Source organism: Chrysemys picta, chromosome 3, assembly GCF_011386835.1.
Source record: "Chrysemys picta bellii isolate R12L10 chromosome 3, ASM1138683v2, whole genome shotgun sequence".
Taxonomy (NCBI): domain Eukaryota; kingdom Metazoa; phylum Chordata; order Testudines; family Emydidae; genus Chrysemys; species Chrysemys picta.
The window spans coordinates 33,958,429-33,985,400 of record NC_088793.1 but is presented as its reverse complement, the minus strand read 5'-3'; the positions used below and the strand labels follow the sequence as shown (position 1 = coordinate 33,985,400).

At 41.5% G+C, this 26,972-nt stretch overlaps 1 protein-coding gene across 6 annotated transcripts in view; it reads left to right on the top strand.

Moving 5' to 3' along the window:
- The window catches only part of ASAP2 (ArfGAP with SH3 domain, ankyrin repeat and PH domain 2), a 163,725-nt gene that overhangs the window by 92,790 nt on the left and 43,963 nt on the right, over window positions 1–26,972 (top strand). For all 6 annotated transcript variants that reach the window (XM_008179899.4, XM_008179896.4, XM_065590132.1 and 3 more), the window contains 7 exons: window positions 3,343–3,446; window positions 3,564–3,633; window positions 16,524–16,611; window positions 20,230–20,278; window positions 20,390–20,556; window positions 22,576–22,709; window positions 23,386–23,480. In XM_008179899.4, coding sequence (XP_008178121.1) covers window positions 3,343–3,446; window positions 3,564–3,633; window positions 16,524–16,611; window positions 20,230–20,278; window positions 20,390–20,556; window positions 22,576–22,709; window positions 23,386–23,480 — 707 coding nt within the window. The remainder of the gene's footprint in view (window positions 1–3,342; window positions 3,447–3,563; window positions 3,634–16,523; window positions 16,612–20,229; window positions 20,279–20,389; window positions 20,557–22,575; window positions 22,710–23,385; window positions 23,481–26,972) is intronic.

Here is a 26,972-nt window from a genome sequence, read left to right as displayed (position 1 = left end):
CAAGCACTGGTGGATCACAAGGGACGTTTCACCAACATCAGCGTGGGAAGGCACATGACGCTCGCATCTTCAGGAACTCTGGTCTGTTTCAAAAGCTGCCGCAAGGGACTTTCTTCCCAGACCAGAAAATAACCGTTGGGGATGTTGAAATGCCTATAGTTATCCGTGGGGACCCAGCCTACTCCTTAATGCCATGGCTCATGAAGCCGTACACAGGCAGCCTGGACAGTAATCAAGAGCTGTTCAACTATAGGCTGCGCAAGTGCAAAATGGTGGTAGACTGTGCATTTGGACGTTTAAAAGCACGCTGGCACAGTTTACTGACTTGGGTAGACCTCAGTGAAAACAATATTCCCATTGCTATTACTGCTTGCTGTGCGCTCCACAATATCTGTGAGAGTAACGGGGAGACGTTTATGGCAGGGTGGGAGGTTGAGGCAAATCGCCTGGCCGCTGGGCACCAGGGCGGTTAGCAGAGTACAGGAGGGCGCGGTGCGCATCAGAGAAGCTTTGAAAACCAGTTTCATTACTGGCCAGGCTATGGTGTGAAAGTTCCGTTTGTTTCTCCTTGATGAAACCTCCCCTCTGCTCCCCCCCCGGCCCCGTGGTTCACTCTACTTCCCTGTAAGCTAACCACCTTTCCCTCCCCCCTTCGATCACCACTTGCAGAGGCAATAAAGTCATTGTTGCTTCACATTCATGCATTCTTTATTAATTCATCACACAAATAGGGGTGGGGGAGGAGGGAAGGACCAGGTGGGGTGGGGGAGGAGGGAAGGACAAGGCCACACTGCACTTTAACTCTTATTGAATGCCAGCTTTCTGTTGCTTGGGCAGTCCTCTGGGGTGGAGTGGTTGGGTGCCCGGAGCCCTTCACTGCGTTCTTGGGCATCTGGGTGAGGAGACTATGGAACCTGGGGAGGAGGGCGGTTGTTTACACAGGGGCTGAGCAGCAATCTCTGCTCATGCTGCCTTTCCTGAACCTCAACCATACGCCGGAGCATATCAGTTTGTTCCTCCAGTAGCCTCAGCATCGCCTCTTGCCTTCTGTCACCAAGCTGCCACCACCTATCATCTTCAGCCCGCCTCTTATTATCTTCACCCGCCACCTGTTCTCACGTTCATATTGTGCTTTCCTGGACTCTGACATTGTCTGCCTCCACGCATTCTGCTGGGCTCTTTCAGCATGGGAGGACTGCATGAGCTCAGAGAACATTTCATCGCGAGTGTGGTTTTTTTCGCCTTCTAATCTTCGTTAGCCTCTGGGAAGGAGAAGATAGTGTGAGTGTTGAAACATTTGCAGCTGGTGGAGGAATAAAAAGGGAGAGTGGTAGTTAAAAAGACACATTTTACAGAACAATGGGTAGAGTCCTTCATGGTAAACCTTGCTGTTAACATTACATAGCACATGTGCTTTCGATACAAGGTCGCATTTTGCCTTTTATTGAGGGTATGCCGGTTTGGTGTGAGAGATCACTCACGCAGGGCCGGGCAACAGAATTCGGCTTGCAGGCAGCCATGGTAAGACACAGTCTTTTGACTTCTTTAACCTTCATAACATGTGGGAATGGTTTCAAACAGCAGCGCCCTCATTTCCCATACTAAGCAGCCATTGGGTTGGCCATTTAAAATGGGTTGGCAATTTAAAAGGAGGGGCTGTGGTTTTCAGGTTAACGTGCAGCACAAACCCAACTAATCCCCCCCCCCCCCCCCCCACACACACACCCAATTATCTGGGATGATCGCTTCACCCCTCTCCCCACCATGTGGCTAACAGCGGGGAACATTTCTTTTCAGCCTCAGGCAAACAGCCCAGCAAGAACGGGCACCTCTGAATGTCCCCTTAATAAAATCACCCTATTTCAACCAGGTGACCATGAATGATATCACTCTCCTAAGGATAACATGGAGAGATGAAGAATGGATGCTGTTTGAATGCCATCAAACACTGGGACCATACGCTGTGTTATGCAATGATTCCAGACTACGCGCTACTGGCCTGGCGTGGTAAAGTGTCCTACCACGGAGGACGGAATAAGGCTGCCCTCCCCAGAAACCTTTTGCAAAGGCTTTGGGAGTACATCCAGGAGAGTTCTATGGAGATGTCCCTGGAGGATTTCTGCTCCATCCCGACACGTTAACAGACTTTTCCAGTAGCTGTACTGGCCGTGAATGTCAGGGCAAATTAATCATTAAATACGCTTGCTTTTAAACTATGTATAATATTTACAAAGGTACGCTCATAGAGGTCCCTTCTCTGCCTGGCGGGTCCGTGAGGCAGCCTTCGGTGGATTCGGGGGGTACTGACTCCAGGTCCAGGATGAGAAACAGTTCCTGGCTGTCTGGGAAAACGGTTTCTCCGCTTGCTTGCTGTGAGCTATCTTCAACCACCTCCTCCTCGTCCCCAAAACCTGCATCCCTGTTGCATGCTACTCCATTGACGGAGTCAAAGCACAGGGTTGGGGTAGTGGTGGCTGCACCTCCTAGAATGGCATACAGCTCATCATAGAAGCGGCATGTCTGGGGCTCTGACCCGGAGCAGCCGTCTGCCTCTCTGGTTTTTTGGTAGGCTTGCCTCAGCTCCTTAAGTTTCACGCAGCATTGCTGCGGGTCCCTGTTATAGCCTCTGTCCTTCATGCCCTTGGAGATTTTTTCAAATGTTCTGATAGCACGGATTCGTCTCCCCAGCGATCAGATCCCATACCTCCTGTTCGGTCCATGCTGGAGCTCTTTTGCAATTCTGGGACTCCATCATGGTCACCTTTGCTGATGAGATCTGCACTCACCCGCAGATTGCCACACTGGCCAAACAGGAAATGAGATTCAAAAGTTCTCAGGCCTTTTCCTGTCTACCTGGCCAGTGCGTCTGAGTTGAGAGCGCTGTCCAGAGCAGTCACAATGGAGCACTCTGGGATAGCTCCCGGAGGCCAATACCATCGAATTGCAACCACACTACTCCAAATTTGACCCGGCAAGATAGATTTCAGCGCTAATCCCCTCGTCGGGGGAGGAGTACAGAAATCGATTTTAAGAGCCCTTTACCTCGAAAAAAAGGCTTCGTCGTGTGGACGGGTGCCGGGTTAAATCGATGTAACGCTGCTAAATTCGACCTAAACTCGTAGTGTAAACCAGGGCTAAAGCTGCATTATTTTTTCAGTGGAATCCCTTCTGTGCTATGGCAGAAGTGGGTAGTGATACCGGCTGCTTTTTAAATTCCCTTTGTTCCATCTGGCAGGAAAAACGAACCCCCTCATACTATTCTCTAATTTGGGCAAAAATATTTACTTCATTTGGACTGTCTTCGATTAGCAAACTTTAATACTTTTTTCCCCTATCCTTTAGGATTCTCAAATCCGTCAGAGTACAGCTTACAGTTTACATCAGCCTCAGGGAAACAAAGAGCATGGCACTGAAAGAAATGGTAGCCTATATAAGAAAAGTGATGGGTATGTACCATTAGACAGTTACTGGGGAAAAAAACTGCAGTCCTGTGAGCCTATACACTTTTAATACTAATTATACATAAACTTGAGTCACTTTGTCTTTTTTTTTTTTTAAACCAGAATCAGAAAAGTATGGCAGAAAAGGAAATGCTCAGTTAAAAATGGTTTCCTTACAATTTCCCATGGTACAGTAAGTATTTGTTTATAGTATTTTATGCATGTATTTGGTTGCTAATACAAAACAATGTTGTTCTATATTTATAGTTCGGAATTAGCTAGATTCCTCATGTGGCATTTTGAATTAGATGGCTCTATCTTTTTATGGCAGCCTTGCAAAATTGCCATGAGAATTTAACAACCCAACCACAAAATCTTATCATTTGCCCTTTATTATGTTGATTGCTGATAATGAAACAATATGTATTTTACTTTCCTGTTTTTTTGTTCTTGGATAAATGGTCAAGTAGAATTTTGCAAGACCACTGTAAATATACAGTGAAAAGGTATATTGGGGGTTACATTTTAGATTATCCAGTATATCTTTTACAATCAATATTGTTGTTTTGAAAGGATAAATGCTTCTTAGGGTTTATGTATCTTTGTTTAAAATTTGATTATGATCTCAATTTCTAGCTATTCATAAAAATGAACTATCTCCCAGAAAATTTAGCTGTCACATATGCTTGTCTTTATTAAATATGCAAGTTGTAAGTACTTTTTCTCTAATAATATTATTGAATAATACTTACAAACTCGTGGATGACAGGAGAGGCCTCAGAAGCCTGGTGAAGGGATAATGTAGTTCCTGTCTTTAAAAAGGAGGAGCCGGAGAACAATACGAGTCAGCCTGAATTTGATACCTGGAAAGCTACTAGAGCAATGTATAAAACATTGAATTTGCGAATACCTGGAGGCTGAAGGGGTAATCACTAGCAGCCAGCATGAATTTACCAAAAACAAATCATGCCAAACCAGCTTGATTTTCTTCTTTGACAGGTTAGCTGATTTCATGGATGGGGGAATATGGTGGTGGACATAATATATCTGGACTTAAGCAAGGCTTTTGACACAGTCCCACATGACAGTCTGCTAAGTCTGCTAAGAAGTGCAGGCTCGACAGAACTATCATTAAGTGGATATATAATTGATTGAACAATCACAAACAAAGAGTAACTATTAATGGAATGATGTCGGATTGGAGGGAGGTCTCAAGTGGGGTTCCACAGGGATCTGTTCTGGGTCAGGTGTTATTTAACATCTTTATTAATTACCTACATCCAAGTCTAGAGAGCATACTGATCAAGTTTGCGGAATACACAAAGCTAGGGGGAGTTGCCAATATTTTGGAGGGTAGAGTTAAAATTCAGAGGGCTCTTGATAAATTGGAGAACTGGGCTATAGACAACAAAATGAAATTCAGCAAAGACAAATATAAGGTGTGTGATAGACCCAGACCAGTTGGGAACAGCAGAGTAGCAGAAGGGAGATATACTGGCCACTGGATAAGTAGTTTTCTGTTCCCTGAGTGACCAGAGCAGGGGCTGCTCCAGGCTAATAGACCACCTGACTCCAATTAACCTGCTAAGAGTCAGGTGAGGCAGTTAAGCACCTGACTCTAATTAAGGCCCTCTGATGCTATAAAAGGGCTCACTCCAGTCAAGCCAGGGGGAGCCAGGGAGCCAGAGGAGAGGAAGTGTGTGTGAGGAACTGGGAGCAAGAGGTGTGGAAGAAGCTGAGAGTGAGTAGGCATACTGCTGGAGGACGGAGAAGTACAAGCGTTATCAGACATCAGGAGGAAAGTCCGGTGGTGAGGACAAAGAAGGTGTTGGGAGGAGGCCATGGGGAAGTAGCCCAGGGAGTTGTAGGTGTCGTGCAACTGTACCAGGAGGTCCTGGGCTGGAACCCGGAGTAGAGGGCGGGCCTGGGTTCCCCCCATACCTCCCAACTCCTGATCAGACACAGGAGGAATTGACCTGGACTATAGCTTCTACCAGAGGGGAAGGTCTCTGGACTGTTTCCTGACCCACAGGGTGAATCTGTGAAGCGAGCAAATCCGCCAATAAGCGCAGGACCCACCAAGGTAGAGGAGGAACTTTGTCACAGGTGCTACACTTAGCGAAGAAAAATCAAAACAAATACAGAATGGGGGGAAACTGGCTTGGCAGCAGCACTGCTGAGAAGGATCTGGGAATTGTGATAGATCACAACTTCAACATGAGCCAGCCATGCAATTCTGTTGCAAAAAAACAAACAAACAAAAAGAAATGCAATTTTAGGTTGCATTAATAGAGGCATAGCATGCAAGTCTTGGGAGATGATAGTACCGCTTTACTCGGTGCTGGTTAGGGCTCAGCTGGAGTAGTGTGTCCAGTTTTGGTCACCAATGTAGAGAAACTGGAAAGGATCCAAAAAGTCCTGAATTTTGGCAAGGGGTTAGACTAGATGACACTTGTGGGCCCTTCTAACCCTATGATTCGATCTTTCGGGGATCTCCATTCTTATTAGTCATGTGGCCTTGCGTGGATTTAAGTGGGGAGTGCTTTGTAAGCTTTTCTCAGTTTCTGAAGCAACCATCTTGAGGCAGTAGCTAATGCAATGATATGACTCCATATACTTTGTTATTACTTGTCAGGTGTTCTCTGACAATGATGGAGGATCTTTCGCTCTATCAATCATTTACCTGTAAGAGTAAATATTTTCTTGTGTGATGGGGAGTGTGTATGTATACGCGCAGGATACATATGCACCGACTTTCATTGTCCTAAATGTACTAGATTATTAGCAATCAGGAAATTAGCAATCATACAGACAGGTTGCAAGATAGCGATTTACTAATTCAGTGCTGAGGAAGAACAGAGACATCTCTCTTGTGTTATATCAGCAATTGGAGATTGCTGTTGACACCTTCCTGGTTGCAATGTAACATGCAGGGATGAAAAACACAATGACAGAAACAGATTGAGCCATGTAACTAGCAATTTATGAGTGGTCTTGAATCAAAGAGTTATGAATGAGACCTTTCTGTTTTCAAGAAACCTGAAGTTGATTGTGTACAAAAAGCCTAAGCAGGAATCTGCCAGACTTTTTTTGCAAAAGAAAACAAAGGGAGATGCTTTAGTAATGAATGCTTTCTTCCTTTATTCTTGGAAATTGTTAATGTAACCTTGCCTTCTCTAGCAACACAATTAATAGCAAAAAGAGATAGCGGGTTCATGTTCCCCATGGCCGGCTCAGGATTAACAATTGGTTTGGTTTTATTCTGCTTGAGATGGCAATAAGTCATGCCAGCAGACATCCAGATTTGCCAGTTCTACCCTTAGAACCTAGAAATCACTTCAGTCCCTAACAGCATACCTCTTAAAGTAGAAGAGAAGATTTAATAGTTTGGCTCTCAGGCCCTTCTTATTGCTATAGCAATGTACTAAATGATAAAATCAGCTGGTTAATGATAGTTTAGTTAATGGCCTTCTGCTCTTGCCCCATTTGAAAATTATTTACATAGTTTCTACATGAACCAACCTAGAATTCTTCAGTGTTATCTGAGAGACCTGGATGTTTCATTCCAGAAATCCCCCTTTTTGCTGCCTGAGCCTGCCAAGGCTTAAAGTGTTGTGTATACAATTTATTCCTTTAAGGGGTAGGGAGAGAAGAATATAGTTGACTAAGTGGCAGCATTAATTAATGCTGAAGGAGTGGGAGTTTCCATCTTTCATCTTATTGGATGATGAATTGTATTGGATTAATTGGATGTCGGGAGGGTACAGTGATAACCTTAAAATATCTGAGGAGTGAAGCAGGTACAGTGAAAAGGTTCAGAAATCCCAAACTAGTATTATAACTAGTTAACATGAAATCCAGGCAGCTACCTGGTGTTCTAACCAGAATGTCACCCAACTCTCCTCGGAGTAGATTTAGATTATGTGATTGAAACACCAACAGGTGGTTGAACCTTGTCTAAACCAAAGTTACCATTATTGTTGCAATGGTGGAGGTGAGCTGGTGGTAGTAACTGTAAGAAACTTAGACAAACCATTTTGTGGTGTGAAAGTTCTGTGATCTGAGGCATCCTATTGGTGAGAAATCGCTTTTAGGTGTTGAAATGGTGGGTGTGCACTTAAATGCTAATATGGTTTTGGTATCAATACTGATGTTGACTTATTCAGTGGAATGGACTAATCTAAATTTAAAGATGTTTTGAGATATCAGTGTTTCCAAAATTAGGATGTTCACATCTTGAAGTGTTTAAAAAGTGGTTGCAGCTACTTTTCTAGATACTCAAACGCTGATAGAAAGGATTGGGAGAGTACTCCCAAACTGGGTACAAAGACCAAAAGAGACCAGGCCCAGATGTCTTCCAACTAAATTGGAAAATCTGTGCAGAAGACATCTAGGTTTGGTACTTCTAGGACTTCAGGTTTCGCATCCCACTGGAAATTAGATTAATCCTGAATATGCTTTAGACTCAGAGTCCAATACATATCTTGTGATTCCAACACATTTTGGAATTTTTTCAAGTACTTTTACATTTTAAACTTTTGGTAAATATAGCAAACTATACTAGTATGGTATAAAATAGTTCTGGCTGGTGACTTGGACATCAAAACATAAAACATTTAGCAAACTAGTTGCTCTATTTCAAGCCTCCATTCCAGTCAGTCATCTTGTTGGGAAAGAGATTGTTGCATCAAAATGTTTAACAAGCCAAAATCAAGAAATGTTAATGTTATGAACATTATAGAGAGATCACACCAAGAAAATAGACCCAAGTTCATGTTGGCAAGAAGTTATTCGCTTGCTTAATTCTAGCTTGAAACAATGTTTGTCTCTAGTAAACTAAAATAATGAAAATTGAAATCTCTGTGTAATATATAACTTTTCATTGCCTTCCAAACAAAAATATTCAGCCTGCTTATCTGTTTGCATCCAAGACTTCTGTGGGTACAGTTTGCTTTACTTGTCCTGTAAGCATTCTGTAGCTTCATTGTCCCAAGACTCACATGATTTTCCATTGTGCAAGGCTCTCAGGTTTGTTGAATAGAAGAGTGCAGATTCTATCCCTTTTTTTTAATATACAATATTCTTCATGGATACGAGGCTTATGTAGAGGAACTTAAATCTAGAAGGAAAATAATTCTCTGATAACCCTTATTTCCCTTGTTCTTGTGCTCCTTTCACTATTTATCTTTATCCTTCCTCAGCTCCGATGATGTCAATATCACTTTTCTGATAGCTCCATCATTTTATTTATTTTATTGCAAGAGAATGTATATGCTCTTTCTCTATTGATTTGTTCTTCCTCCTTGTTTAAGTGTATTATTGTCACCAATCAGTTTTCAAGAAGTGAAGTCAGGTCTACTTTTTTAGGGATTCTCTTGTAATCCAGTAACATAACACTATTTCTTCTTTGTGTGATAGTCCCTGTTGTATTCCACTGGGGTTATGCATGTGCACCGTGCATCTGGAGCGAAAGCATTTGAAAGTAGTGTTCGTTGGTCCACACATGGGTCCATTGGCTCACTTTGTGACTCTGCCTGAGGTAATGAAGAGTGGGTGCACTGACTGCCTTCTCACTGCCACATGGTCCAGGTTGGAACCTACAGTGTCCCCAACTTCGGCTTCATTTTATAAAATAAGAATTGTCTAGTTTACAAATAGTTATAACAGTTTTAATAGTTTTTACAATTTAGTATTTTATAGACCTATTAATGTTAGATTAAACTCCCTCCCCCCGCCATGCCCTGTTTGGGTACTGGGCTATGCTTAGAACTCTGGGCTTCAAACCCTGTGCTTCCTGTCTGTGATCCTTCTCAGTGCACGACGACCACCAGCACTGTCTGTACTGCTTTGGGGAAGCCCATATCATGGCAAGGTGTGGTATCTGCCAATCATTCCCCAGCCATACCCAAGAAAGGCGTGAACTTCATCTCCACAAATACATCATGGAGAAGGCCATGAGGCCTCAATCGGCTCCAGCCTGGGGACTCCCTCCCCCCCGAACACATCAGCCTGATTCAGCAAAGAGTGCACCTCCTGCTGTTAAGTCCGACTCTGGTGTGGGAGAATTTACCCCCACAGTGGGGTCTTTTCAGGAAGCACTCTCATGAGCATGAGACTAAGTCTTCCTGGAAATCCACTTCAAATAAGTTGGATTCAGCTGTAAGCAAGCCAATCAGCTTGGCCCATGTGGACTTAGGACATCCTAAACCCCAGAGGCATGACAAGAAAGCTGCTGGTAACCCATGCCATGGGGGCCCCTCTGACCACTTATCAACCCTCCTAATGGCCATACTGGGGGGCCTTGGGACCAGTACTCCCTTGAAGAGTTAATCCGATCTTCCAGGGAGTCAGATCTCCCCCTGGATCCAACAGAGGAGGAGGAATATTACGCTCTGGATGAAGCAGTGATTCCTATATCCCTTTCCCCTTCAGCTCCCTGATGACTTCAAGCAGTTCCAGGACTTTCTCCACAGAGTTGCTGAAGAGCTTCAGATTCCTTTTGAGGAGATGCAGGACTCCCAGCACAAACTCTTAGACATCATCCATGCATATGGATTCAACAGAATAGCTTGCAGATCACCTCAGCAGGTCCTTCTCCACTCACACAGGTAGTCCCTTAATCCGGACATCACAAGAGACATCTTCCAGAGATAGGGGAGATTCCCCTTACAGACCTGATTGCTACCCGTGACAACAGGAAATGCCATCAGTTTTGCTCCCTGAGGGGCCACAGCCCCTCTTACGGACACCTTCCTGTTGACATGGACAACTTACGTATACTACATCTTTCCTCCCATTCCACTATTTCACAAGGTTCTGTTGAAGTTCAAGCAGGACCAAGCATGGGTCATCCTTAAAACTGCAGCGTGGCCCAGACAACACTGGTTCACCACTCTCTTGAGCCTTTCATTGGAGCCCCACATCCAACTCCCACTGAACCTGGACCTGATCACTCAGGATCATGGTCAGCTGCGGCACCTGAACCTCAGCTCTCTTCATCTGTCAGCCTGGAACCTTCATGGCTGAATCTTGAAGAGCAAGCTTGCGCAGAGAAGAGTCCTACTAGGCAATAGAAAACTCTCCACCAGGGCAATTTTCCTGGCAAATTGGAAATGATTCTCCATCTGGTCTTCCGGATGTAGGGTTCTGCCTAGGCAGTGCTTATTGCAGCTTGTTTTGGAGTACCTTCTACTCTTGAAACAAGGTCTGGCCCTTTCTTCAATCAAGGTCCACCTGATGGCCAGGTCGATTATTTTGCACAAAGTGGTAATTCGTTTCCTCAAAGGACCGGAGAGGGTGTTCCCTCAGATAAAGGAACCAATCCCTCCTTGAGACTTAAATCTTGTCCCGTCAAAGCTGACGGGCCTGCCCTTCAAGCCGCTAGTAATATGCTCACTGTTGCACTTCTTCGGAAGGTGGCCTCTTTAGTGGCCATCACTTTGCCCAGAAGAGTTTTGGAGATCCGAGCCCTCACCTTGGAACCCCTATATACAATGTTCTTCAAAGATAAAGTCAGCTACACTCACATCCAAAGTTCCTCCCAAAAGTGGTTTCACAGTTCCACTGCAGCCAATCAATGTTTCTACTAGTATTCTATCGTAAGCTGCATGCAGATAGGGAGAAACAATATCTGCACTCTTTGGATGTTAGGAGGGTCCTGAAGGACCAAACCATTCGGCAGATCGACTCAGCTGTTCATAGCAATAGCTGAGAGAAGAAGGGGCTTCCCATCTCTGCTCAGAGGATTTTGTCTTGGATCACTTTTGTGTATCTGGGTATGTTACAACCTTGCAGGGGTCCCTCTTCCACCTAACCAGACTGCTCACTCCACAAGATCTCAAGCCTCTTAGGCTGCTTTCCTTGCTCAAGTTCCTATTTAGGATCTCTGCAGGGTAGCAACGTGGTCCTCCATGCACACACATTCGGTGCACTATGCCATTACCCAATGAGCCACAGATGATGCCTGCTTCGGCCGCACAGCGTTGCAGTCAGCTTGTCCTTGAACTCCAAGCCCACCTCCTGTGCAACTGCTTAAGAGTCACCTACATTGGAATGGACATGTGCAAGCACTTGAAGAAAAAATGGTTATTAACCTTTCTGCAACTGTTCTTCGAGATGTGTTGCACATGTCCATTCCAAGACCTACCTGGCGTCCCTTCTCTGAGTGGTTGGTAAGAAGAAACTGAAGGGATGTGGGGTCGGCAAGGCCCCTTATACCGGCGCTATGAGCAGGCGGCACCCGGGGGCACTAGAGCTGATTTGATGGATACCACTAAGGGAAAAATGCTGGCAACTGTGCCCGGGGCATGCACACATCTGCGTTTTTTTTCTCACCCCACTCCTGTCCTCTTCTGAAAGAGCTAGACAGTAACATCTTTGGTCTACTTCTGCTGATAGAGGGCAAACGCCTGGATCTGCTGGAAAGAAAAGTCTTCTCATTATCCAGCCTCCATTTCAGGATAGCCAATTACCAGGCGCTAATAGCTAAATATAATTTCCTGATCCACGCCAAGTTTGAGGAGTTTGACAGCCTTCCACAGCAGGACAGAGCTCGTTTTCTGATAGACGAAGGCAAACTCATAGTCAGGACCTCTCTCCAATCTGTAATTGATGCCGCTGATATTTCCTCTAGAGCTGTAGCTACTGCCATTATCCATAGGGAATCATGACTCCTTGCATCAGGGTTGCCTAAGGAGGTCCAGAGTACCATCAAGGACCTCCCCTTTGATGAATCACACCTTTTCAACCAGAAAACAGATGAGTCCCTCCATACCATGAAGGATTCCAGGGCTACCCTCCGCTTGCTTGGTATATACACGCTTGCCCCTAAGAGGAAGTTTCACAGCCCATTGGTCTAGATCCAGTCATATGGCTCAGCAGTTTTTCCATCAGAGATCCTATGAGCCACTACATAAGAGACAGAGAGTTCAAAAGTCCTGCTTCCTTACACCCTCTGCAACAGGTTCTGCACATCATTCTCAGCCCTCAGCTCCACATTTATTTTTTATGGGAACTCAAGAGTCACGAAACACTAAGCCCAACACCTCATGACCCCCATGTGTGGGTTGGCTAGCACTCTTATTGCACTCCAGGTGTTGAAAAACAAAAGACAAGTGGGTGCTGAATGTCATCCATTCTGGCTATATGATACAGTTTGCATCCCTACCTCCTCCAAAAAACCCCTCTCTGCCCACTTTGGGGACCCCTGTCACGAGAGTATTCTCAAACAAGAGGTGAACTCCTTAATGCAGCAAGGAGCAATAGAGAACATATCCCTCCTCAGTACCAGGGGAGAAGGTTTTACTTGACTTACTTCATGGTACCCAAAAAGAAGGGCGGTTGGAGACCAATCCTTGACCTCTGCCATCTCAACTGCTTCATTCACAAACTCAGATTTTGTATGGTCACATTGGCAGCTATAATCCCATCTTTAGGAAAGAGCATGTGATTTACAGCTCTTTATATGAAGGATGCTTACTTTCAAATAGACATTCATCCTGCTCACAGATGCTTCCTCAGGTTCATGGTGGGTTCCAACTATTTTCAGTACAGAGTACTCCTTTTCGGAATAGACTCTCCCCAGAGTCTTTACCAAGATATTCTCGGTAGTAGCAGCCCATGTGAGACGTCGTGGTCTCATTATCTTCCCCTGCCTCGACAACTGGCACCAAGTCTCGCCAGGAAGTCTATGCATCAACTCGCTGGGAGTCAGCATAAATACAGAAAAATGTGTCGTGTTGTGTCCCCTCCCCCATCTTTGAACTTCATCAGGGCAAACTTGAATTCTGTCACTGCAAGAGAGTACCTGCCCAGGACAGGTTCCAGGACATGAACAAATCATAGCTTGCATCACAAACAACGCTGAAATACAGGTCAAGTCCTATCTGTCTCTCCTAGGTCATATGGCCTCATGCTCCTACGTCACCCCATTTCTAAGACTCCACCTTTGTTGCCTTCAGACATGGCTGTAATCAATGTTGTGTCTCCTTTGCTATGGTCGACAAATCCTCATCAGGTATGCATGGGCGTCCCCTTTCACTCTTCCTTTCCAGACAGGACCTTTTATTACAGATGCATCCCTATGGGATTGGGGAGCCCACATGAACAGTCACTCTGCACAAGATACCTGGATGTCTCGAGAGTTCAGGATGCACATCAGTATTCTGGAGTTGTGTGCAGTCTAGAAGGCATATGAGTCCTTTCTTCCATTTATCTATACTCAGCGTGTCCTTATAAATGTCAGACAACATTATGACTGTCTTCTACATCAGCAAGTTGGGTGGAGTGAGATCCACCTCCCTGTGTGCAGAAGCAGTCAGCCTCTGGAATTGGTGCATCAGCAATCAAATCACCCTATCGGCAACCTACCTTCCAGGAAAGCTAAACCTGCTTGCAGATTCCCATAGCAGACATTTTACAGTCAATCATGAGTGGGAGGTCCACGACGTGGTACTGTGCAATATTTTCACTCTGTGGGGAACCCCAACCAGGGATCTGTTCGCCTCTCAAAAAAACAGAAAATGTACCACATATTGCTCCAGAGGAGCCCTTAGTCACCACTCCCAGGGTGATGTTCTGTTTCTTCCTTGGTCAAACCACTTCAATTATGCCTTCCCTCTGCTACCACTCCTGCCATGAGTTCTATGCAAAATCTGTCAGGACAGAGAAGGGGTCATCCTGATCCTGGGCCCTTCTGGTTTCCCAGCCTCCTATGCATGTCATCTCAACCACCAATCCTCCCAACATTTCCTGAGTCCCTGACCCAGTGGAACTGCAAGATGAGGCAACCCGATCCGCGTCCACTCCACCTCGGGTCTTGGTATTTGGATGGGCATCATCCTTAGAACGTTCATGCTCCACAGCCATAAGAGAGATCCACTTTAATAGTAAAAAGGACTCTACTAGAAAATGTAACCTAATTAAATGGAAGTGCTTTTCTTCTTGGTCCCATCAAAGTGGCATTCTCCCAGAAACTGCACGTATTCCTCTTATCTTGTACTATATCCTATCTTTGAGGACATCGGGTTTGTCCATCAGCTCCTTCCGAGTCCACTTGGCGGCATCAGTGCATATCATCCACTTTCTTGGGACTACTTGATCTTCGCACATCCACAGACAAATAGATTCTGGAAAGGTTAATAAGAACTTTCCCACCTATTCAGAAGCCTACTCCCCAGTGGGACCTAAACACTGTCCTTTCAGTACTCACGTGTCCCCACTTTGAACCTTTAGTTTCTTGTTTCATGCAACTCCTTTTAATGAAGGTTGCTTTTCTTGTAGCCATCATCTCAGCTAGAAGGGTTGGCGAATTTGGAACGATGATGGCAGATCCTCTGTACTCTATATTCCATAAGCATATGGTTTCTTAGCATCTACTCCCCAAATTCACCTCTGAGTAGTTTCGGAATTTCACCTTAACCAATCAATTCACTTTTCTGTGTTTTTTCCCAAAACCGCATGCTTTTTACCTGCAGAGAACAAAATCAATTGGGAAGTACCCGAGACTATTCATTGTTATAGCAGAGTCAGAGAGCATGTCCTCTCTATGCAGAGAATCTCCAAATGGATCTCTGGCTGCATTCTGTTCCATCAGCTATCAAACCTCCCTCACCCCCACTACCCTCCATGGGGTAAGATCTCATTCCACCGGAGTGTAAGCAACAACTGTGGCATCTCTTCAGGAGGTACCGCTCCTGGACATCTGTAAAGCGACCACATAGGGCTCTGTTCACTTTTCTCTGGTGCAGTATGCATGCATAACCCACAGTGGAATACAGATTGGGGCCACACATCTCGAAGAACCTCCAGTTACAAGTAAATAACGTCCTCATACCAGCTTGGTTTTACAAAAATCTCAGTTTGTATACTGTAAAGCCTTATTTTCTTGTATGAGATTGGTAGGTTAAACTGATGACCATGATTATTGTTGTGACTGTTAAGTTCTTTTCAATCTATGTTATGCATTATTCTGTCCTTGCAATTTTATTTACCAGATTATTTAAACAGATGACTGATTTTTGTCCACAGAAGCAATAACTGCCTCATTTAATTTGATTTCTGATTTAATTGCTCTAGGAAAGTGTATCGATAGTTTTTGTTTGTAGTGATGTATGTGATTCCTGGATTTCAGCCACCAAGATGGTGTCCTCATACACTGGAGAGAGGGGCAGCTATTTTGGGGAGAAAGTTGATATATTTATTTTTTGACATCTGCATTGCCCTTTTACGTGTTTTTTTTTTTTTTTAATTATCTTTAGGAAGACCTATTGTTAGATTTTACTTTTAATAAAACATGCCACTTTTATTCAAAGAGAAATTGATGTAGGAAAGAGGATCCTTGTCTGGAAGTGCTGAACCATGGGAGCACATACTATTTTGATTACCTTGCTTTTAGGATGTCTTTGGTAGCTCATTCTCCCCTCCTCCCTCTACCCAACCCCCCGCAAAAAAGTATATGCTTATTTTTAGAGCATTCTGTAGTGAACTGTTTATTCTCCAGCAGTGTGGCTTTATAATATATGGGAGAGGAGACAATTACTTGTTTTTCTAAAGGAACTATAGTAATAATAATAATAGAGCCACACTTTCCCTCCCTCCTGCCTACTAGAAGTAGTAATGGAAATATTACTAGAATGGAAATGATTTCATTTGATTAGAAATATTCTAATGATCAAGGCAGTTATTGCCTTTATTATATCTGTTTCCTTCAGACAATTATTACGGTAAGTTAACCAAAGAGATGATTTATAAAATGGTTCTAGACCCATCCTTTACAACTAGACTCCCTTCACTTTCACCCTACACCTAATTACACCCATTCTGTCAATAGGTAAGGGAGTCTAGGTTACATACTCGGGAACCAGAAAAAAATAGAAATTAAAGTATTCCTTGCACTACTCTTGTCTGATGCCCCAAAAATATGGGTGCTAGCCAGTTTTGGAAACTTTGTGTTCATACTCAGATGTCTTGTAATAGAATAGTATGCTTAGCTGCAGGCAGATTCTACCTACAGACAAGCAAATTCTTAATCAGTATGCATCTTACTAAGGGATATTACTTTGTGTGTTTTTTATCTTTAAATAGGCTAACCGACCTCCTGCAAAACTCAATCTGTTAACTTGCCAAGTGAAAACAAACCCAGAGGAGAAAAAATGTTTTGACCTCATATCACGTAGGTTTGTTGTTTAGTTCCTTAGGTCTTTACCTCTAGTAAACGTCCAGGGTTCAAAGATTATTTCAGAAAATGTATCAGATTTAAAATATTAGTTTAATGTATGTGCAATGTTACCGTTATGACATTCCCTCTTTAAAACTCTTTGCCTTTCATCTCTTTCTCATAATGTTTCTCACCAAACTTGTTCATTCGCAAAACTATTCATGTTTAAACATGGGCTTGTTCCTTCATTTCACATTATCTTACATCATCCTTCAGTGGGGTCACAGTGCTGAAGCAGTAACAACTACAGTGTTTCCAAGATCAGTTATGATGTCCTAATTGCAGAGTAATTACTTCAATACAGACTCAAACAAAAGACTTAGAGCTGTGACAGAAAATTTCTTTATTAAATTATAAGTGCATTAGTGTCTTTAATAATCACAGAGAAAGCAATGAAAAATACTTTTACTAAAAATTGATTTGATTTTGATTGATTTTGCTTAATTGTAAAATGCCCAAATTAAAGATACAAAATATGAACATTAAAGATTTGTATTATAAAACTTATATTTGGATGAAATGTAATTGAATAGTGGAGTTTTTTTCTTTTGTTTGAGTATCCTGAACATTTTTATATTGTTTTTATTAAGTTAATAAATGCATGCGGTACATATTACAAGAATATGTACATGTATACTATAAAATGGGTGAAACTTACAATTTTTTCCTTTGTTACCTATCATTAATGTCTCAAATATACATAGTGGACCAAATTTTCTGCATGTTTAAGTGGGGGAAATGCTACTGAAATCAGTGAACCTGTATCTATTTACACCAGCAAAAATATGACTTTCATATTCAGCTTTATCCCATTGAAATGTTCATTTTCTGTTTTTATATAAACATAACAAAGAATGAACCATAACATAGTAAAACCTTTTTCCAGGACGGGGGTGGGTAATGGGAAGAAGGAGGGGGAAACCAAAAATAGACGCACATGTTCCAAATCGAGTGGCTGACATAATGGAATGATCCATTGTAGAGTTCCAACTTTTATACCTAGAATGGATGTAACTTTTCAGATATATTAAGAGTAAATCTTGTAGGCCAGTATCTCTGTTGCCTTCCTCAAAATAAAAATATATTGTAATCTGTACAGTGTTACACTTGAATAATTCAAGGCCAGGGTCTCTCCTTTTTTTTTTTTTTAATAACTATCCTGTTTACCAGTAACCAAAGCTGTTAACCCCTCCACAAGTAGGTGCACCTTAATAACTTCTGGTGTTTTTATTTTGTTTTTTAAACCCAGTTGTTACCTGATAAAAACCCTAATCGTGCAATTATATTTTTTGCTTTTGGAAACATCTGGATTATTTTATATCAGTGTGTGTCCTCTACTCCTATTTTTAAGGTTTTGAATAAAAGAGTCATGTTTAACTACTTTACAGATAATCAGTCTAGACCTAGCTACATACATGGGGTAGACCCTGATTCTGCAGTTTAGTCATCTGAGTATATTCCTGTTTCCCTGCAGAACTCCATTGATTTCAAGTCACGGGGTTTTGCAGGGACTCAGAGTTCTGCTCACACAGAATTAATTGCAAGATAAGGGACTTTGTTTGCTAACATTAAAAATTTTATCAAAAAAGACACACATTTTTTTTATCTTAATATTTAACTAAATTGTGGCATCAAGGGGTAAAATTTCCAGAAATGCTTATGTGACTTGCAGCCTAGTCCCATTTTCAAAAGTGACTTTAGCATTTAGGAGCCTAAGTCCCATTGACTTTTAATGAGGCTTAATTTCCTAAATCATGCAAGCACTTCAGAAAATTTTACCTTTATCGTTATTTGTTTTGGCATACAAGTTATGAATTATAATGATGATTTACTTCACTCTTCAATAAACACTGCACCCTTCCACACCTTTGCTCCTATGTCTTTCTCTTTTCTTTCCTTCTATTCTGCCTCTTAGTCCCTTTATTTTCCGTTCTCTTTCCAAAGCTGTATTTGCTGGTTGGCAGTGGGTTTCAACAGCACTTATTGAACATAGCACCGGCTTGTTGTTTTTTTATTTCGTCCAATTTTTTAAAAAGAAAAACAAAAGATTTGGAATTTTAAATTCAATCTTCCTTATTTTGTCTTTTAAAGTAAAAAGCAAACGTGCCGAAGTGCTTATCTTGGGGAAGAGACACAACCTCAAACGTAATTCCATCTTCTCTTTCCCTCCTTCACTTGGTATCCACCCTCCATAATTCTGGCAACATCCTTCACCTTTAATTTTGTCTCCATATAATTTGCTTGCAAAACTGGCTATCATCACTTCTTTACCACTGCCTCTACTCAACTATTGATGTCATCATTTATACTTTCATCTCCTCTCACCATATCTGTTGCACCTCCCTTCTCTGTGGATTCCCAAGTGCTTCTTCATCTGCTGTCAGCATATGCAGAATATTGCTGTGGCCCTTATCCCAGGTACAGAGAAGAGTAATCACCGCACAATTTCCTCCAATCATGCCACTGTTTCTTTTTATAGTAGGATTCATTTACCAAAAAATATGCCCTCTTTGTTGTTAAAACCCTCTGCAGACTTGCTCCAGCCTACTTTTCAAAACTAGTACCTGTCTTTCTACGCTGTTTCTTACTAGGTACTGGCTTCCTTTCTGTCCCTTCACACAATCTCACCATTCTTGGCATGAGAGCCTTCTCTACAGTTTCTCTCAGCTGGACAGCTTTTTCCTTATCTCTCTGCCTTGATGACTTTGCAACTCATGTAAATGACAGATAAAACCCTTTTTTTTCTGTTTCTTGCTTTACTTACATAATTCTTCTTTAGCTGTTTTTTTTTTGTTTGCATTAATTCTATATTACTCAACTCTGTAAAACTTTTATTTCTTTTCTGAAGACTTAGTCAATGGTAACGATGTTATAGTTACCAAAGCAGAGGGAAGTCCTTCGTATCCGATTTTTAAAAAATATTTGCCATTTGGTTGAAATTCCTAATATCTGCTCTTAGCGCAGAGATGAACTTTTTTGTGTGTGTGCCTGAAAACTTTAATAAAAGTCCATTAGGCCATTTTTGAGTTACCAAGGCAGGAGAACTCACTTACAAAATTTTCACATCCTTTTTATGTGCTCAGATGACTTAAAAAAATATATTTATTTATTTATTTATTTATTTATTTATTTTTTAATTTGTTCCCCATGGACTTGTCTTCACTGAGGACGCGTACTGTATATATCTTTGAAAAAGTTGTTATTTTATCCTGTGGCTTGTATGGTAAAGGCACAACTTCTAAATAATGAAGTCAGTTTCTAAAGGAAGACAGCTGCTATTTTAAAAACTGCAATATGAAGGTGCAATGAGGATGGCTTCTAAACAAAGACGTAAATGTATAATGTACATGATATCAGTAAAATTCACCCCTATCCAGAAGGTCTGTTGAACCACTTAAGACCTCCACACAGCGGTGAATGTCACCTAAATGTGATTTCCCCCCCCCCAATTACCGCCTTTCCAATGGTGAGAAAAGAGAGGTCAATAGTCAATTATAAGCAAATTATAGAATTTCTGAGACCATATCTCTATATTCAGTATTCAATAATGGGTCAATATATATTGTTATGCAGATGACAGAACCTATCACTTTCAAGCAGAAGATGAACAAGAGTGTCAAATGTGAGTTACTTCACTACTTTTGTTTCTGGTGTTGCTATTCAACTGTTACGTTTCATTAAACTTTAGACGCCTCTAACATTTTGAACAGCAAAATATTGCTATTGTTTTTAGATGGACATCGGTGCTACAGAACAGCAAAGAAGAAGCTTTAAATAATGCATTCAAAGGTGATGATAATACAGGAGAAAATAATATTGTCCAAGAACTGACAAAAGAAATTATATCTGAGATTCAGAGGATGACAGGAAATGATGTGTGTTGTGACTGTGGAGCACAAGGTGACTAATTTAAAGTATTCTTTCAGTGCATTTCTAATTGGTAAAATTATATTTCTATGAAGAGTGTTTAAGCTGCTGATTGATATTATTCCTTTTTCTCTTAAATTCAATTACCCATCTAGCAGAATATGCTAACAGTGTAATTGCAGAAGTTCATTAAGATGGATTTGGTATATCCTATTGTCAGTTCAAAAAAAAGTATCAGTAAGCTCTTTGCCTTTCTCCTACAGATTCTGATAATTAGCCAGGCTTATGTTACTTTTGATGCAGTAATTACAATATCATATATTATCATTGAGCCCTCCATTATATAATTTAAATTTTACTGTAAATTCAGTAAAACTGGAAATCACACTAGGCTATTACAAACATTCTGTTAATAATTTTTGTTAATATTTATTTTTTAATTGTTCCGCTTGACTTTGAGAACTGGCCAGAGGATGATTCTGAGACTGTAACAGTGCACCTGCTTGACTGTGCTTTGCAGTCTGTAATTTTCCCTCTTGGTTGGTATTGTTGATTAGTGAAATTCTGTTGTAATCCTTTTTAAACAGTTTTTAATTCCTGCTGTTCCCACTTTCTTCTATATGACATAGCTCAGAAGCACTACTTCCTTTAGTGACTGTCACTTTAGCTGAAAACACTAGATCTTGTTTTTCTCTTTGTTTCACTGCTCTGAATCGGTAGTAACTCAATTAATTAATTAGTTTTGGTGTATAACTGTGTAGCATGACGGGCACTCACTGCCGCGGCACCTCCTGCTGGTCGTCCGGGAATTAGCTCAGTTCCAGCCTTGGAGCTCCTCCTGCTGGCCGGTGTCTTCCTACTGGTGCCTGCTTTCTCCTGATCTCCACCACTTAGCACTTCAGGCCCTCTGTCCCTCCCAGACCCTGGTGACCCTTACCTTGGGGTACTGCCCCGCAGCAGTGCCCCCACACTCTGGGTCTCCCCTCACCAGGAAACCCCAATCCCCTAAACCCACCTCACCTCAGTGACCCACTGCCAGTCCTTATCTAGCCCCTTCCCTCAGGGGCAAACTGCAGTCTGAAGTGGCTACTCATCATCGGCAAGGGGGTTTGGACCTGCTGCCTTTCTAGCCCCAGCTGCCTCTCTGCAGCCCTAGTACCTCCCCTGGCCTTTAGCAAGGCCTCAGCCTGGGGACTTACCAGGCCAGAGCTCCCCAGCCCTGCTCTGCCTCAGATACCCTGCTTACTCTCCCAGGCAGCCTGGTCCTCTCTGCTCCTTAGCTGGAGCAAGAGTCTCTCACTCCCTCATCCTGCCCTTTTATCAGGGTCAGCTGGACCCCAATTGGATGTGGCCACACCTGGGGCTGTTTACCCAACCAGCCTCCCTTGCCTGCCTTTAACCCCTTTCTAACTGGAGCGGGATGACCGCCCCGCTACAAACTGGTATGAGAAGAGTCAGTCCTACTGCCTCTGAAAGGGCTAGTTCAATGGAGCTGGGGTCAAACATTGTTAAAAAAGGGTTACAGAACTGTTTAGATCTTAAAAATGGATGATTTTCATTTGAAGGGTAGGGAATAGAAGAAAGGGAGAATGTTGTGGAGAGATGATGAGTAGTAGGTAGAGAGAAACTCCTTAATGTCTCTGAAATGTTTTCTTGAGGATCCTTTGTGTCATGGTGAAGTATGTATTTTCATGTTACTGCTGTTGCCCTTAGACTAAAATATATACTCAGAAAACAAAAATGGGCAACTAGGTATTATTATTATTTATATTACAGTAGCAACCTCACGCCCTAATCTGGAGTTTTTTTCCCATAATGTTAGCTACTGTGCAAATACAGCCCCCAATCCTGCAAAGACTGAGGCACATGAGTAACTGCATACAAAGAGCCATTCCATTAAGCGGCCATAGAGCTAGACATAGACCCCTTCCTAAGGAATTTAACATCTAAAGCTCACATTTTGACTTCATTTCCATAATATTAATCTTTACAGTGCAATCATTACCTAACCAAACTTTAGTTCTGTGCTTTTTTTTTTTTTCTTTGCTTCAGATCCTACTTGGCTTTCAACAAATCTGGGAATTCTGACTTGTATTGAATGTTCAGGAATCCATAGAGAACTTGGTGTTCACTACTCCAGGATGCAGTCACTCACATTAGATGTGCTGGGAACATCTGAACTTTTGGTAAATGTCTTTATTAATTTATAAAATCTGAGGAAAATAGTGAGCGAGTTCCACTCCTTGTATATTTTTTGTCATTTGAATTATATTCTTTCAGGCTTTGAAGTTACCTCTGGAAAAATACAAGCAAGAAATGTTCCTTTCTCAAATTAAAGTTCACTCGAAAACATTGTATTACTGAAGAAACTGTTTGTCTGGTATTAGAATTTGTATTAATAAAAGAGTGATTGTTTTTGGTGCTTAACAGGGCTGTCTTTACAGTAAGTTCCTTTTAAAAAAGAATACAACTATATGGCACTTAAATAGTGCCTTTCATGTGAGGAATTAAAGTACTTCTCCACTGTTTATCTCTTACTTTACGTTGCATTTTTCAGCAGAGAATTTCAAAGTGTTTTTCAAACTTCAAGAAAATCCATTGAAGTTAACTTCAGTGGGCTTTGGATCAGGTACTTAATCGTAAAGACAGCTCTTGAGGGAAAGGAAGGTATTGTCTCAGTTTTAGAGATGGGTAAACTGAGACCCAAATAACTTGTTGAAGGTCACACAGCCAGTCACAGAACTAGGACTAAAACCCACAAATCCTGATTTCCATTTATCTTGTTCTCTGACTACACAGTGCTTATGGCTACTATGGTTACTGAACATATCTGTTTGAAACGTAGGTATTTATTTTTAACAGCTTGCCAAGAATATTGGGAATGCTGGTTTTAATGAGATTATGGAATTTTGTCTGCCAATTGATGAGACAGTCAAACCTACTCCAAGCAGCGATATGTAAGTATAGATCCATTACTTGTTGAAAACAGAAAGTATTTAAATTGGCATCAGGAATGTCTTTTGTGCTGCTTAACGTGTTTTTGAACTCCATGTTGGGTGACTATTGGTTTGATTTTCACCACAAATGTAAACCTTTTTCTGGTGCCTTAATGATCAGTAAAGTATATGTTCACCTCATTTCCCCCTACCTCTGATTCTCCAATAGTGAAGGTTATATGTTACTAAGTCCCTCCATTATACCTTACGAGTTATGGGACAAACTCACACTGACTGATGGGGATGTTGAAGTCCCCAAGGCACGGATATAGTAGGAGACCAAGGATTGAAGCCCATGTTATCTCCTACGCTGTTAAATACAAAGACACTAAAATGAAAACAGCCTGCTGAAAGTCACTGAGCACCTTCAGTACCTAATGACTTTAACTGAAGGGCTCAGTACCTCGCAGAATCAGGGTCTGAAAGCCCCAGCTTCACCCCCTCTCTTTCCTTACTGCATGAACTGAGATAGAAAAAAAATTGTCCCAAGGTGAAGTGAACTCCCGGAGAGTCAGAAGCTGCCCTGGCTCAGCAGTATATCATCAGGGAGCGCTAGCCATCTGGCTCTTCTCTGTTGCCCACCATTTCTTTTAGTTTGGTGCTGTAAGGACGGTACAATTTAACAGAAAACAAATCCAAAAACAAAACTGTTTTTTCATATTAGTGATTCATATCTATGAAAAGCATTTGCCCTGTCATCTGTTTAAAGGATAGGAAATGAATCTGTGTAATACAGCTCATCTGCCCAACTAAATCTCCTGGGATATGTACAAAATAACAGTGTGCAAAAATACCAGATAATCTTTTTAGGCGGGTGGCCCAAATAAAATGATTTGTTGAATTAAAAGCAACTTCTAACAAAACACTTCATATGAATCTGACTTTACATCTGAATTCTAATTGAAATTGTTATCCACCAACAGTTAAGAATGTGCATTCAACAATTGTACTAAAAATAACATTGTGAGTAACTCTCAAATAAATCTGAGAGCCTAAGCACTGTGAAAGAAAGGGGAAGGGTTAAACAAAATGAAAGTCTAAGAAGGACAAGAGAAGATTTTTGAAGCATACAAGCTTCCTACTCCTTTGACAGCCTGATAACAAAAAAATTAAAACCAGGAGAACACGCTTTGAACAAAGCATACTTGCTGTGATTGCCATTGCTCTTTCAGTAATCTGTAACAGATCATATATTAAATAATTGGTAACAGCAGATTAAAAAAAAATTAACTTCAAACTTAATAATGTAGAACAATAGAGTAGAAGCATAGAAGTGTTTAAATTTGGTGCAGTTTTCAATTGTATTTGACTAAGTATTTGAATATCACATTCCCTGTTCTTTAGATGTCTTCTTAGGGGCTGGTAATGTTGTAATACTGACCTCTTCATTTAGATATTAAATTATACAATATATTCATAGACTAACTTAAAGTAGAAGAAAAAGAAAGAGTAGACAGTTTCCAAATGTTGAAAGAATAATTACCTTCATTTTCAGTGACTCCATCCTGTATATCTACTCTGAATTGTCTAATCTATCAATTTTTGATACACCCATTAGTATACTATCTACGGCCTAAATTGTGGCTTTGCCACAAGCTCTCTGTGTATAGGGTAGTATATATCTGCACCACCTCAAGACCACAACAGGTAAGGAATTATACCTCTGAGAGATAAAATTCACTCAATGTGCCCAGGGTCCCAGGTGGGTCACGCTGAGATTGCTCAGTTAGGCCGAAGTGCAAAGAATGGGACAGACAATCACCAAAACTGTTTGTTATTTCTAATACTTAAATTCACCAAGCCAGCAACAAAACCGCTTCCACAATACCTTACTGGTTACCCGGAAGCCAAAAACACAGTTCCCTTAAAGCAACCCAGCCTGGGGCTTCCTCCCAGACAGCCAAGTCAAATATGATGAGGGTTACTGAAATCTTGTTCATTATACAAATAGTTCTATCAGTCCCAAAGGATCAGACACATTACCCTCCAGGTTAATGAATATTTCAGATCTTACATTTTAGTTTAGTTGATAAGAATTGGGTATTAAAAAATGAGAGAGTGAATATTGGTTAAAAGATCATTTTACATACAGACATGAATGCAGTTCTTAGGTCATTTTCATAGTAGAGATGGTGAGCTTTAGAATTGCAAAGAGTTCTTTCAGAATTAGTGGACATTGGACTGAACCTATGGACTATCAATTTGATTCAGAATGGAACTGGAGACCTCAGTCTTTCGGCTCAAACTTCCCGTGATAAAGCTTAAGCAGATCTGAGATGAAAGGATCAGGTCCCAAGAGTTTTTTATAGTTTTCTGGCAAGCTATGATAGTCTCTTGACAGCAAGAGTTCCTTGGGTGAAGAATAGTGTCTTTGAAGTAGAATTTATTTCCTATGTATACACAGGTAACTAGTTGCATTCATCAGCATAAGGTAATTATCCATTAAGCAATTTATAGACAGGTTACTACAAACTTCAGAGAGAAATATAGACAATGACATTATTACACCCAAGTTTCATCTACGTGTTAATATTCCCTTTTGATCTCTGACTTAATAGAAAGGAACCATCTGTTTACATGGTTAACATCTAACAGTATATATATGAAAACATATACAATTAGTATTACCTCTAATTCTCTAACAATACAGGTTTGCACTTCAATGCTTTAGTCTCTCTAACATGAAATGGCTCTAATTACCATTTACATATCCTTTAATATGTCTCTAAAGGTTGAATCTGGGTCAGTTAGCCAGCTAGCTGTGTAACACTTCTGGCCCTGTGTCACAGATACAATTCACTCCCTTCTCCTACCTTTCTCTGGTGGGGAGAGGGGGTAATAATTTGGGCATATAGCAGCAACAACATGCTCTAACTCATGTGTTCTATTAGTTATTATGATTATTTGTATTATTGTAACACCTAGGAGCCCTAAGTATGACCCGACTCTGTTGTGCTAAGCTCCGTACAAACATAGAACAAAAAGATGGTCCCTGCCCCAAGGAGCTTACAATCTAAGTATAAGACAAGAAATGACAGATAGGGAAGTACAAGTAACTAGTGCAACAATATTGGTCGGCATGCATACCAACAGCTCCAAGGCTCCACCCATTCCCTGCCTATATGTTCTGGTTATGGGAAGTAGTGGGCATACAGAACCTGCTTACTGTTATGAATCTGGATCCAAGGTCTGGGTAGTATGTGCAGGGGTGTAAGGAAGGTTTCTTGTACCCCTGCACAAGCAAATAGTATAAACAACAAGCTAGCTCAGTGCATGTTACGTAGGTTTAGTGTCAGCAAACCAAAATATGAAGCTTTGAGGTGACTCTCAAGCATAAATCTGGTATAATTATGAGCGCAATTTCACGTCAGGGTTTTAGAAGAGACAAAATTGTTGCCAAGTGTCTCAGTGTTTTTCTATATCACTGAGGATATTGGATGTTCAGTTCATCAT